At 47.2% G+C, this 14,220-nt stretch overlaps 1 protein-coding gene across 3 annotated transcripts in view; it reads left to right on the top strand.

The window, feature by feature from the left end:
* Nucleotides 1–14,220, top strand: part of LOC148645962 (RAC-gamma serine/threonine-protein kinase) — a 112,174-nt gene that overhangs the window by 87,706 nt on the left and 10,248 nt on the right. For 2 of the 3 annotated variants that reach the window (XM_088610398.1, XM_088610397.1), the window contains exons 7-13: nucleotides 38–103; nucleotides 613–681; nucleotides 4,259–4,381; nucleotides 5,473–5,601; nucleotides 10,756–10,970; nucleotides 11,319–11,406; nucleotides 13,599–13,701. In XM_088610398.1, coding sequence (XP_088466524.1) covers nucleotides 38–103; nucleotides 613–681; nucleotides 4,259–4,381; nucleotides 5,473–5,601; nucleotides 10,756–10,970; nucleotides 11,319–11,406; nucleotides 13,599–13,701 — 793 coding nt within the window. Of the gene's footprint in view, nucleotides 1–37; nucleotides 104–612; nucleotides 682–4,258; nucleotides 4,382–5,472; nucleotides 5,602–10,755; nucleotides 10,971–11,318; nucleotides 13,579–13,598; nucleotides 13,702–14,220 lie in introns of those variants that run through there. The other variant, XM_088610396.1, reaches the window with a different exon arrangement.

The raw sequence follows: 14,220 nt of genomic DNA, 5'->3' as shown, positions 1-14,220 counted from the left end.
GTGGCCAACCTTGCCTCTCCTGTTTGTGTTTCTCCAGGACGAAGTGGCTCACACGCTGACGGAAAGCAGAGTGTTAAAAAACACGCGACACCCCTTTTTAACCGTGAGTATTCCACCGTGAGGCCCTTCAGAGAGCCGACTGCAAAGGGAAACTCTCGACCGCTGCAGGTTGTGATTCTGTATACACGGTGCCCCAAGAGACTAATTATAATTTAGTGAATAAACTGTTGTAAATTAACAGCACAAATGCAGCTCTACATCTGTTGAGAACTCACCACAGACAAGTAATTGTAGTGACGCTCCAGATGTTGTTGTTTAATGCAAAACACACATGCCAGGTTGAGCAAAACAATTAGATAAAGGCATGATTGTGTTGTTTCGCCTTCCCCCTCTGGAGTAAGATTTAAGGCTTCGCGCTAAACTGGAACAACTGGTGCTTCAGTGGGGTTTCTTCTGCACGTATGGAGATCTGGTGTTCCCCGCGGAAAAAATAAAGTGTTGATTTTCGAGACGGCGTGCGCTCGGGGGAGGCTGCGCCGGCTCCTTCGCAAGCACTCCGTCCCGAGCAGGTCCTCCCCGTCCTAACGAGAGTGTCTTCTGTCCCTGCTGCAGTCCTTGAAGTACTCCTTCCAGACCAAGGACCGGCTGTGCTTCGTGATGGAGTACGTGAACGGAGGAGAGGTGAGCAGCCCTCCGACACCGCCCTGAGTCTGGCGCCCCCTGCAGGGGGCCTGATGCAGGGCCTGGCTTTGCTTTATTCCCACTGGAGTCTTGGTATATAATGGTCATGCAGCCCCTTTCCTGTACAGACTTCTCGAAGTGCTGCGTAATGAAAGGAACAACAAAGAAGCCAGAGTGCATGAATACCACAATAACACAAGTGAAATGCAGTGCTATTTCTTCATGAACCACAGAGGAGAATTAAAATTGATCTCTCCTTGGGCTTTCAAGGCCAGTTCTTGCAGTTGTTGGATATATCCAGATAATTCAAGCATTTTTGTCTTTGAAGTGGAGAAAGTACAAGATTTGGATTGGCAGGGACAGGCAGCTCCAGTGCATGCGGACCGGTCTGTCTGTTCACGGCTCGCAGAGGCGAGATGTGGCTTCTTACCCAAGCGATTGGCTCTGCACCATCCCTCGCCGGCGTCTGCATGCCCTGCGTTCCCCCGTTCACATGATAAATCTGTTCTCTCACTCTGTACACAAATCACATTGTTTTTCCGTTATTGAAATAGTTTTGTTCTCAGTTTGTACTATGCATCATAAACTTCATACTGTAAGGTACTGATGTTTCATTTGCCGTTAAAGGTTTTAATTCAAACACTGTTAATATTATGGTATTTGTGCTACAGCCATAAAACAGCATTATTAAAGTTCAAGCTTTACAAATTCAACTTTTGTTTAGCTGTCACTCCTATCTTCTGTTCTCTGTGTTTTTTACACTCCTGCAAGTGTATATAATCAGTCAATTATTCATATTTACCAAACGCTGTGCACCTAATTAATCACGATAAACTGTTTGAAACGCCTCCTGATTTGGTTTTAGGCTGGAATGCCTGTCATTAGGCTCTGACACTCTGCCTTACTTGTGATGTAATGCTGTTTCAGTGCAAGAAAGTTGGAAAGCAGACGCATACAGTATAATAGCAGCAATAGTTTGTAGAAATTGAATGCCAACTCTTTTTAATCTAAGTTGATCGCCTATTAAAATAGAAATGTCATTTGCAGTCACCTTTTAAGAATTATGTCTGTGCCACACTCATGCAGTCTTTATAGACTTAGTGCTTTGTCTTGCTATTTGGTCAACAAAATGTAATAAGAAGAGTAATGGATAGAACTTTAATAGGGTTTATTGATGAATGGATTTCGAGTCACTAAAAAGAGAGGTTTTGATAAGGATTTTTCTTGTTGATTCTGGGTTCCCCAGTTATCTCCGTCTGTTGGTATCTGGCTGGGCTTAGAAGGTTAGCGGAGAAGGAACGAGTAGAGGTGTATACAAGATAAGAAACCCTTAAAGGAAGAGAAGTACTTCTCCTCAATCATATTTTGTCAATTGCACGTGTTTTAATTCCATTGGTGATGCCATCCGGTTTAATATCTACACCGGACAATATTGCAGAAGGCACGACAGATCGTAACCGAGGCAACACGAGTCGCAGGACACATGAAACCTTGTGAGACTTCTCCACAGACATTTCTTCCAGGAAAAAAAGAGGAATGCTCTCCTCTTTATTATCACGTTGCATAGTTCAGGCTTCAGGGTAGCCGTGTCTCCCTGCCTCGCTGAGTTGAAGTGGTAATGTAATTAATAGTTTACACACTATTACACACCTTCTTCGGAGATGGCAGTGCAGTGTCTTCCTCAGGGTCGGCTCTCACCGCTTGCTCAGGCTGGTTCCAGCTGGCGGTGGGCAGGAGTGCTCTTGAGAACAGAAGAGTCCAGCCGCTCTGGGGGGCTGGAGCCCATGTGAACCATCGGCCCTGACAAGGGTGGGGACACATGCCTCTAGCCACCAGCTTAGAGCTGTTTGATTCCAGGATTGCCAGTGACTGTCAGAAATAAGAAATAAAATGCTCCTTTCTCCCATGCAAATTGGCTGAGTAGCTGGAGCAGGAGACCCAGAGCCTGTGACTGTTCCTGGCAGCTGAATGTTCGGTAGCATTTGAGCTTGTTAGTTACAATTGGGCATTTCTTCTATAGGAAGTCACACACATGTGAAAGTAAGAGGAATTAAAATGACTTTCCTCTCAGGTATCAGTTACTGCAGATTAGATAGGGGCAGTGCATTATCTTTTATGGACACTTTCAACTCCTGTGAATGACAGCTCCTCACTGTCCCCTGCCCTTTGCCATCCCTCCAGGCTCACCAGGGCTCCTGGTCCAGGACGTTTCAGATTGTTCTGTCAGGGCCATGATGACCCCGAGCAGGAATAAAAGGAAAAGGGGAAAAAATCTGCTTTTGTATTGGGTTTTTGGAATTGAGGACCGTGCATTATGAGTTCATTCAAGATGCGCGGTTCTCGGATGGTATTATCGCTTAACGGAGACTGCTATACAAGCTGCCGCTGTTGCAAAAAGTCGTGAAGTTGAGTCTGTGTCCTCGCCATGCTTGCTGGCTTCAGTCAAAACTGTCCTGACTGTGCTAAAAATCCTGAGCCCGGGCCTCCAGCTGAGGAGTGAACCAGCGCATCAGGCTGCTGGTGTGGTAGTGGAGCCCTGCTCACGCGGCCTCTGCCAGGTGCTCTTCCTGCTGGCGCTGACCTTGCTGAAAGCACAAGGGAGGTGCAGACGAGACCCACCCACGCCTCGTGCTCGGCGCCAGGCCGCAAGATTGAGCGCCATGTCGTTGCCTTCATGGGTGCCCGGCGCCGAATCCCGAGGGCCACCCTGTCAGGAGAGATGCAGGGTGGAGAGGGTACACTTGTCTGTTAAAGCCGATAGTTGTCAGAGCTACATGGGAGCAGTCAGGATGCTAGAGCAATCCTTCTCCTTCGTGTAAGACATTAACGGGCTTCAGACCTTCTGAATTCTAACAGTAAAAGTCGTTTTGTATTTGAACCCACATGAAGAGCAAGAAGACGTTTAGATAACATCCCTGCAAGCTGTCGTTTAGTTTTTCAGAACCAGGCAGAATTTGTACCTTACACGTGGCGTCGACACAACACGGTTTTCCCCAGATCGATCTGTTTTCAGTCAGATGCTGAAGCTTTGCTGTCTAGAAGGCTCTGGCTCAGCCCGTCCCTCCCCAGCCGCTCGCCCGCCTGCGCGGCTCTGAGCCGGCGCTCCTGGAGAGCGACCCCTGTCCCCGAGCGGCCGCACGCGAGGCTGGGAACGCCCGGGCACGTCAATTAACGGGAGACAGTTCGGAGGCTCCAGCAGTAATTTGTATGAGGAGCTGCAGCCCAGAGGAGAACGCCCAGGAATCCGACAGAGCAGCTCGACATCTGAGAGGGGAGGGCGAACAATAATTGCTAAAGCGCCCTCAGCCGCTGTAACGGGGGGTTAAACGACTCCAGCGCAGAACGCCCTTAACGAGATTGGTACATTGATTAAAATGCTGATTTAAAAGACCGCTCCAGCTCCTCTCTGGAAACCTGGAGGAGGATAAGGCAGATGCTGTCTAGGTTTGCCGTGGGTCCTCAGAGGGCTTGCGATCTATCATCTCAATATGGCTATGGGAAGCAGTTTGTGTTTGTGTTAATTTCCCCCACTAAATCAGTAATTATTGCAATCCTGTCCCCGCTGTTTATCCTGCAGCTGTTTTTCCATTTGTCGAGAGAGAGGGTGTTCTCGGAGGACCGCACACGCTTTTACGGGGCTGAGATCGTCTCCGCTCTCGACTACCTGCACTCCGCCAAGATCGTGTACCGGGATCTCAAGGTAAAACGCCAGAAACTTCGCAAGCAATCAGCAGCCTGAAAGTTTCTCGGTGTGACAGCCATTTTTTTTTCCCCTCCTATTTTTCCACTTGGGGATGTGGAAAATGTAATTAAAATTTACAGGCTTTGACGACGATTGGGGAGGTGGGGGGAAGGTTAGATTTTGGAAAACATCGAACTCCTGTGCCTGTGAAAGACGGAGCTGGGTTTCGCTTACAGCTTTGGATGGGCAGACCTCACACTGCGCCAAGAAAGGAAGGCTGTGCAATTAAAATTGGAAGGGCCTTTCTGGGCGCATTGCTTTAAACATTCAGAGTTTCATGTTTTTTTTTCTTACTGCATCTTACAGCAGTTTATGTAAATGTTAAGTATGTATTTGTTCACATAGCTCCAAAGATTAACAAGCATTACTTATGCTTCAAAGGAAAAACAAGTTCAATGTGTTTAAACACATCTTCTCATCCACATAACGTGTAGTGCAAAAAAAAGACATACTTTGTAAAAATGTGTGTGGAGAATGACAGCTGTGAGATGTTGTTTTACCACATTTAAAGAGAAACAAATACAGAGATAGTAAATGTTAAAAATATTCCCAAATAAGACTTTTATTTATTATTTGATATGAATAATGTTGTGATTGTGCTTTTTGGCATTGGACACTACAGGGATGTACATCGTAATGCATAAGGACTAAGGTTGCACAGGTTAAGTAAGTTTATCTGTGGTCAAAAGCTGATGCAGTCTGAGCCTGGCCTGTTCTTCTGCTGCTCTGTGGCTGCTCAAAATGTAGTTCTTGAGGCAGGCAAAGCTGCTGTGTCATTTTAAATTCCAGGACACACGTTTGCCAAAGTCTTGGAATGGAAGAAAATGGTACTGAAGGCACCTGAGGTCATTTTGTTTAATATTTTCCCAAGTCGTCTGCTTAGTGTCCCGGCCTGTTGCATCAGGAGCATAAGATGCACATCCTTCTTTGGACAAGAGTGGTGTGGATCTACATCATGGACCTTCAGTTTAAATAAAAAAAGTGAATCAAGACTTTTTTCTAACCTTTATGTATTTATCTGCGATTCTTATGTTTTCTCCACCCTGCAGCTAGAAAACCTGATGCTAGATAAAGACGGTCACATCAAAATCACAGACTTTGGCCTTTGCAAAGAAGGAATCACTGACGCTGCTACCATGAAGACGTTCTGCGGTACTCCAGAGTACCTGGCTCCTGAGGTAGAGAACTGTGCCTTAAACTGCAGCTGATTCCCTGCCCTGACTGTTATCATGAGGCTCGAATACTGTTGAGAGAAGTGAAATTAGATCGTTCGCAGTGCTAGCTGGGGCAGTAGGATGGAGCTGATGAGGCCTTGCAGCTGGAAGGCTGTGGTTCAACCGCAGATCATGGCAGAGTGGGTATAATACTGTTGTATCTTTGGACCAGGTGCTTTACTCAGACTGCTCCAGGACAATGCTCTGCTGTGTAAAAGGACACTCTCTAGGTTGTTGTGAGTGAGACTTTGTTCTTCACTGGCTTACTGAGTTAAATAAAGATTCATTTATATTAATATTAATGCGTCACATTCATATCATACTTTTTATCTGAACGGCACACAAAACCTGTTCCAGGTGGGAGCAGGCTGAGTTCATCTACAGCTCTTCACTGAGTTAAACAGACCTGAGAGGGGAGTATTATAATGGGATCATTAACACCTGAGCAACCTGGAGACCCTCTGTTGCCTCCTGCTGATCCTACTGACATAATTTCCAGCAGCGAGCCGGTTGTCCTTAGGAGCGAGGAATCGGATGGGAGACCAGGCAAGATGCCTTGCCATCTAGCAATAGCAGCTGCTGATTCATGTTATGCCATTTTGTATTTATCGATGAGCCATGATCAACAGTGAATCACAGGTGAAGGTCTCGAAAGAGCTGGGAGCTGTGGTGAGAGGTGCCCAAGGCAAGGTCACCTTCTGGGTGGAGTGACCGCTGCGTGTTATTGGAGTGTGACCGGAGAGACTCATTCTCTGGCATTTGGCAGGCATGGCCTCCAGTGTTGAGTTCAAGAGGAAGCATTGTTGTTGCTATCAAATGTAGGAAGTAATGGGTGAGAACAGACATCCCCACATCAGAATCTTGACCTGGAGGCGGATTTATTACTGTGTTTCTGAAGGGCTGAACCACATCTATTCAGCAGGGCTGCTGTTTAAGGTTTCCCAAAGTTCACGACTATGTGCCGCCTTTATATATTGTGGAATGACAATACTTAACTTTGCATGAAGACCTGGCCGTGTATTAGATTAAAAAAAGCAGTAGGAGTGTTACCGGCAATTACCAAGTGCAATAGGAGTAATCTTTAGATGTGGACGGTAGTTGTGGCTTAGGAACATGCTTAAATTTTGTGAGCTCATTTCTACAAAAGACCACAGAACAATATAGGGAAAATGTGTTCCCATACCAAAAAAACATACTGTACTAGAGGCTCTGAGCAGCACAAACCCGCCCTATTCGTAATAATTGTTCATATGTTACATTCCCCATACCTAATCAGCAAAAGGAAGGAAAAAAAGATTGAAAAGCAGAGCTGCTGTTCAGAAAATGCATATTTATTGAGCGCTGAAGATGATGGCGGAGGGGATGGGGGTGTCGATTCCACTTGAAAAAGTACGGAACACAATTTGGCGAAGCTCTTTGTTTTGCTCAACCCGCAAATGTGCCAGGAGATAATTTGAGTGTTGGTTATTTTTCACAAGAGTATGTGATTGCACAAAAAAGTACATGCTAAATAGAGGCAGATGGTGACAGATGGGGGAGGTTGGAAGGAGGTGGCTGGGAAACCTGGAATTCTATACTGCCGTCCTGGTGTAAAAATAACAGAACACTCTCCGCGCCAAGTTAGAGAGATGCAAAGTAGTCAGGATTAAAAAAAAAAAGAGAGCGAGAGAAAAAAGCACTCCAGTCCTTTGGGTTATGAAAGTAAAATTCAGAAAGATTTGTCTTTCATGTTGTGAACACAGTTTTCCTGTACCAGAGGGTTTCAGCAAGGCAGATCAGATTGCTGCCACCAGAGTAAACGCTCCCTTTCTTAATATCCCCCATTCTTTAAGTGGGTTTCTTCTGTTGCCTAAAAAATTAAGAAAGGAGACAAATGTGAGGGGGCCTTCAGCCAGTCGAGCCCTGCTCAGCTCATCTGAGCTTCTCGCCCAGCTGTTACCTGAGAGAAACCAGGGTATCAGCTGGGCAGCTTGTCCAATACTCCCACGTCCCTTTGTGTGTGAGGGAAAAAAAGTGTCTCTTGTTCTTGGTTTTAAATATATGCGTCGATAGTTTAGCATGTCTTCTGGTTCATGTTTCACTGTTCTGAAAAGGCCCACTGAGCCCAGTGGCCCAATAACCTTTGAGGATTTTGAATACTTGTATCAAGTGCCATCATAGTCTTCTCTGTTCAAGACTGAAAAGAGTGACTTCTCTTATTCTCTCAGCATAGGTCACACCATCTGGATCCATCTGGAGTTGTCTCATACCAACAATAGCACTTTTTTCTGGATCTGTCGTATTTTCTTTAGGAAAAAAATGAGGAAATTTTGTGTAATTAAGAGTAAGAGTCAAACTAATTCAGCAGGATGAAATGAATACATGAGTTGGTGTATATAAATGTGCAAGGCTGTAGCTGTAGCGATAATAATCCCCTGTTAACCCCAGTAGATGGTAAATGGAGAAGATTGATGCTACTTGATGACAAGGTGAGCAGGCTTACGCCATTGTGACAGACAAGACAAAATGGTGAAATTCTGAAACAAAAAACAATGAACACCCCTGGATGGGAGAGTGTAAACAAGTGCAAGTGTCATACAGAATTTCAGATTGAGTCGTTTATTGGCATGACCGATGAGTTACAGTGTTGTCAAAGCAGAAAGAATGTAGAGATACAACTGAAGACTCCCTCGGTTAAGGCGACGGCTTCAGCTTCTCCTGCAGAGTTAACAGACACGTGCATGTTAGGAGAGGCGCACAGAAAGTCACATGATTCAGCAAGAGGTCCAGTCATGTCTGTGCTGATTGGACAGAGTAGTGTGAACCTTTACTCATACTACACCTGCTCACTGGAGAACGCGGTGAGGAGACCCTTGAAACGGAGTTTTTAAACTTGGTTTTTAGGATGGCTCCTGTTGAAATAAAGTGGAAAAATATTTCAGCGACTGGTTGAAGTGGAAGAATAATTTCGAGAGTAGTTTTTGCCGTTTGCCATTTTACTGAATGCTAAAGTCTAGCCAGGAGCATTTGGCTGCCACCACAGTCGTCTGGAAAGTCCCGTTAAGCACAGGTCCAGATTTCTCATGAAGACCACGCTTTCGAGATAGACGGTCCGCGAGTGTATATGTCCGATTGGTTCAGACGGCGCTGGAAGAAGGGGTCTTTCGGGCCACTGCGTGATTGTTCAGCTGGCTGTGAAGTCCCAGCATGCCCCTGTGTGCGCGGGGAGGGAGCGAGAGGGCTGGGGCAGCCACAGGCTCCCGTGGCCAGCCATGCCAGGGGGCTGTTCCGCACAGACGCTCCGCCACATGGCCAGCGGAGACGGGGACTGCTGGAGCAGGGGGCCCACACCGGCCCTGGGAGGGCTAATCTCTTCTCAGGCTGTTTCCCCTCTGCCGTGGTCTGTCGCAGGCAGACGGAGCCGCCTCCCTGGGGTGTCCACAGTGCTGAATTAGGAAACGAATAGACTTCTTGTGCTCTCAAACTGAGAGCAGACAGGGAGGGCCAGAGAGCTGTGGGGTAGGCGATGTGCCTGATCGGACAGGCTTGGTTTCTGCCTTGTTCTGGGTCTGTAACGGGAAGCTTGTTCGTTGAATTTTTAAAATGACTTCTGTCACGTTGGCTGTGGAGGGAGTCGAACAGGTGTCCCCTCTTGGGCAGGGGGTCTGTCAAAATCCCATTTTAGGTGAAATACCTCCAGTATAGTTATACCAGGTATGTGTATAACTGTTTAACTGCGTGAAAAGCTGTCAAAGATCATATTAAACTGGGATCAGACAGTTCATGTGTGTGAGAGCTGCATCTTTGCGCGCCAGACCAGGGAGCTGTAGTGGGCACCTGGCTGAACCAGGGCTGCTCATTTTAATGTGGCAGAGCTCTACCTCACTGGAGAGCAGCTGTAACTTTAGGTAAAAAAGTCTGGTTCTCTTCTTACTGAACTTATATTATACTCTTTATTCAGCGTGTCAGTCAGTCTGACACAGATGTCAATTATCATTCTAGATGAGTTAATTTTAAGAAAATACCGTATACAAATGTACAGTATATTTCTATTTTTGTTGCTTGTTTCTGAATGGTTTGTCACATCCTTCTTGACAGCTTGTATTGTAGTTATCTTGAAGGTTTTGGAGGATGTAACATCTGGTACTCTGAAAACCCAGAAACTTGTGTTGTTATTCCAGGAGAGTTGAGATGACAGGGAGAGTGGGATAATTTTCATCCAGGTTTGTCTCACAGTATAGATTAAAAGATGTGCCGTCGTTATTCACAAGATTTGCAGCATATGCTTAACTGGCCTGCATCCAATCGTGGTTGTCATTAGGTAGATGTATTAATCACTGTGTGCCGTGATGGATGTTGAAACCTCATCCAAATGAACAGGAGACAAGGCAGCTCTTTCCAGCAGGTCTTTCTCGAGCTCTTTCCTGATGCACAGCTGTTGGGTGGTGGCCTACCTGAGCCCTGTGCCGCAGGTCAGGGGTCAAAAACCAAATCAGATCTCGACAGCGGGCCCTGCTGGCACGAGACACGTCCCCATGGTTGGTTGGTGCCCTTGCAGCTCCAGCTTTGTTAATGAATTAATAATGACTAATTCCTCACACTTTTATAGTTTCTGGACACTCCACTCAAAGCGCTTTACAGGTAATGGGGACTCTCCTCCAGCACCAGTACACTCCCCACACACCAGCTCTCAGTGGGGAGGCGAGCAGAGTGATGAAGCCAGTTCAGAGATGGGGAGTATTAGGAGCCCATGAGTAGAAAATCGGCAACCATCTTACCCTGCAGCCCACTGAAGTCTCCCATCCAGCTCCTGACCAGGCTGGGACCTGCAGGCTGACATGACTGCTGGAGTTTATTCTTGTGGAAGAGGGAGTTCCGCTCCCTCCTTCCATTAAATAAGCCAGGATTTCTGCTTCGGGTAGCGAGGAGGGGGCTGAGCGCTTACCTCCTCCTCAGTCTGTGGGTGTTGGCCATGCAGGCAGAGGTGCCCTGGGGGACCATATCTCCTTCCAGGCATGGAGGATTTGCAGTCAGGGGTTGCGCTCTGGAAAAGCCCTGGAGCACTGCCTTGTTTGGTGGTTGTATTTGCAGTGGGTGAATAGGTCAGACCATAAGAAATGGGCTCGTTCTTCCCTGCAGGTTTTAGAAGACAATGACTACGGGCGCGCTGTGGACTGGTGGGGGCTAGGCGTCGTCATGTATGAAATGATGTGTGGCCGACTGCCCTTCTACAACCAGGACCACGAGAAGCTGTTCGAGCTCATCCTCATGGAGGACATCAAGTTCCCCAAGACGCTCTCTGCCGATGCAATATCACTGCTCTCCGGCCTCCTCATCAAGGATCCCAACAAAAGGTGCGTGTGGCACTGCCCCCTGCTGTCTGGAGGAGGCCTGCTCACTGTACAGCTTGGCTGTCACCTGGTGCCACCAGCTCCTGACTGCTGTTGTGCACATTTGGCTGGTTATGTTTTGTAGCATTAGAAGATTGATTTATCCTTCTATATCAGTAGGTGTTACAGCGACCCCTGCTGGGAGGGGTGGCCTGTTTCAGTGTGTCGGATCTGACTCAGGCTCTCGTGAGACTGAATGTCAGCCCTGGCAGATGTTCGAATTAAGTGTTGGCTTTGCAGTTGTCTTTTTTTTTTCCTTAGATGCTGTCAATGTGCTTGGGTTTCCTGCTGAAAGGTGTTTTATTTTTGCAGACTTGGAGGAGGTCCGGACGATGCGAAGGAGATCATGCGCCACAGTTTTTTCGCAGGAATAAACTGGCAGGATGTGTATGATAAGAAGGTAAGGCTCTCTGCTGCCGGAAGGGGTTTCTCGTCATGTCCAGGGTGGGGCTGCTGCCTCTCCTGGGTTACACAGCAGTGTGACAGTGGGAAGAATCAGTTCCCACCGTCTGTAAATTCAATCAGATGTTTTTCATTGTGCATTTGGCTCTCTGTGTTATGTAAAACAGTTTCTAAGCTGTCTACGTCTGTCAATGAACATTTTTTCTTGCGGGAGCTAAAACAGTGTAAACCCATATTTTAACATATCTAGCTGTGAAAAATAAATTTAATTTCCAAAGGTGTGATGATGCTTCTCACGAGGGCAGCTGAATGGCCGCTGTTTCAGCCACTTCTGTCTGTAGCCCAGTTCTGGAACAGAGCACTGAGCTCGGGTTTTATTTTTCTTTCCCTAATTTTGAGGGAGTCTTATCACCCCTTTTCTTTCATGTCTGGTGCTTTTCTTCCAGTCTTGGAACAGGCTGTTGTGAGCCCCCTACCTAAGAAGAAGAGTCCTTCTGTAGATCAAGATGTCTTTTGTTAAAGTGTTCCAGTTTCAAATTTGCCTTTTGTAACAAAGGTTCTGGAGTGTTTTGCCTTCACTTTGTTACATAGACAAGGCAAGATTTCAGTCTGCATGTTGATAGCATAACGCAGAGCTGGGTTTAATTAGGTATGTGAATGGTCTGTTGATGGCTGTGGGTTCGAGTTCCCTGGCCATTCTGGTGTTGCTTGATTTGACGTTGATTACAGCATCCTCTTTAAACATCTCAAAGATTCAGATGGCATTACTGACACTGTTCTCTGATGGTTTCAGTCTTACTTGTACTAAAGAACACTGTATCACTTGATTGTTATACTTCTGTTTCAGCAGCTGTTTGTACTAGAATGCTTCAGGGGTCTGCACTGGGTCCTCTCTTGTTAATAATCTGTATGTATGAAACAGTGTTTGTCTTGGTATCTGATTTCTATACATATATAAAAGGTTATCACTGAACCAGGGTTGGAGACCCCTGTACTATCTGAACTGGGACTCTCCAGTATCAGGGTTGGAGACCCATGCACTAACTGGACTGGGGCTCTCCGGGACCAGGGCTGGGGACCCCTGTACTAACTGGACTGGGGCTCTCCAGGACCAGGGCTGGGGACCCCTGTACTAACTGGACTGGGGCTCTCCGGGACCAGGGCTGGGGACCCCTGTACTAACTGGACTGGGGCTCTCCAGGACCAGGGCTGGGGACCCCTGTACTAACTGGACTGGGGCTCTCCGGGACCAGGGCTGGGGACCCCTGTACTAACTGGACTGGGGCTCTCCAGTATCAGGGGTGGGGACCCCTGTACTAACTGGACTGGGGCTCTCCAGTATCAGGGGTGGGGACCCCTGCACTAACTGGACTGGGGCTCTCCGGGACCAGGGCTGGGGACCCCTGTACTAACTGGACTGGGGCTCTCCAGTATCAGGGGTGGGGACCCCTGTACTTACTGGACTGGGGCTCTCCAGGACCAGGGTTGGAGACCCCTGCTGTAGTTTTCAATCCTGTTTTAGCATTAAAACATCCCTTTGCACTCATGGAATATGGCTTAAATCAGATTCTGCACATCAGCTTCCGGGTCGAAGCACTGCCGACTGCGTCCTCACACAGTCTGCATTGTCTTGTCAGCCCCCTGCCGCATTGCCTGTGATGACATGAGCACAGTTGAAAGACTGGCTCTCTGTGTCTGTGGAGCTAAGCTGTGGAATTAAGTGTATCCATAGGAAACTCAGCCACTTTTATTTGCAGTTGTTTCACTGTTTTCTCTTTTATTTTTTCTGCCTTTCTTCATAATGTGTTTTCCTTTTTTCTGTGTTCTTGCACATCGGCTTGAGCTGCAGGGTGTTGCAGGGCTCTAGAAATGAGCTTTGAGCTAAGGAGGATACTCCCTCAGGTTGAGGAGACATGAACTGGTTGTTGTGGTCTATACGGATGTAGAGAAAGGCCCTAGGCATGTTGTGGTGAGGGATCTGTCCTTGAAATAGGAGTTTGTCACTGACTCGCCCTGCGTCAGCAGTGTCTTGTGCTCTGTCCTTTAGATGAGATGGAAAACTGGGGTCCTGCTGCCTGTGACTCTTCACCAGCAGGGCCTGATGCACAGCTCACCCCTGCAGTCTCTGTAAGTCACTGGTAACAGAAGTCTGTGTCTGCCGGCTCCATGACTCATTTTTCTTATTCACAGCTGATACCTCCTTTCAAGCCTCAGGTGTCGTCGGAGACAGATACCAGGTATTTTGATGAAGAATTCACTGCACAGACGATTACAATAACTCCCCCTGAGAAATGTGAGTATGTTTATATTTGTTTAGGATATTTCGTCTACTTGACTCAGCGGAGTCATAACTTGAGTGCAGAACAGTTTCCTTTAAAAAAGTTATTCTTAAAACAAAAATGGGGGCGGGGCGGTGGCTCTGTGGCTCAGGATCTGCGCCTGTGGCTGGAAGGTTGCTGGTTCAAATCCTGCGGCCGGCAGAGGAATCCTACTCCGTTGGGCCCCTGAGCAAGGCCCTTAACCCCAGCTGCTCCAGGGGCGCCGTATAAATGGCTGACCCTGCGCTCTGACCCCCAGCTTCTCTCCCTGTCTGTGTGTCTCATGGAGAGCAAGCTGGGGTATGCGAAAGACGAATTCCTAATGCAAGACATTGTATATGGCTAATAAAGTGATCTCTTAAAGAGTGAGGACAGGGCTCTGCAAAATCAGGGTCCTACTTTTCTTTCTTTCAAGAGTGGTGTAATGTAAATCTGCTCTCTTTCCCTCCTGGCCTTTTAATTTGTAACAGTGCTGGTGTAGCAACATTGCGCAT

Source organism: Lepisosteus platostomus, chromosome 17, assembly GCF_059453375.1.
Source record: "Lepisosteus platostomus isolate fLepPlt1 chromosome 17, fLepPlt1.hap1, whole genome shotgun sequence".
Lineage (NCBI taxonomy): Eukaryota > Metazoa > Chordata > Actinopteri > Semionotiformes > Lepisosteidae > Lepisosteus > Lepisosteus platostomus.
Note: the sequence above shows the minus strand (reverse complement) of the source record. Positions and strands in the feature narration are given on the sequence as shown.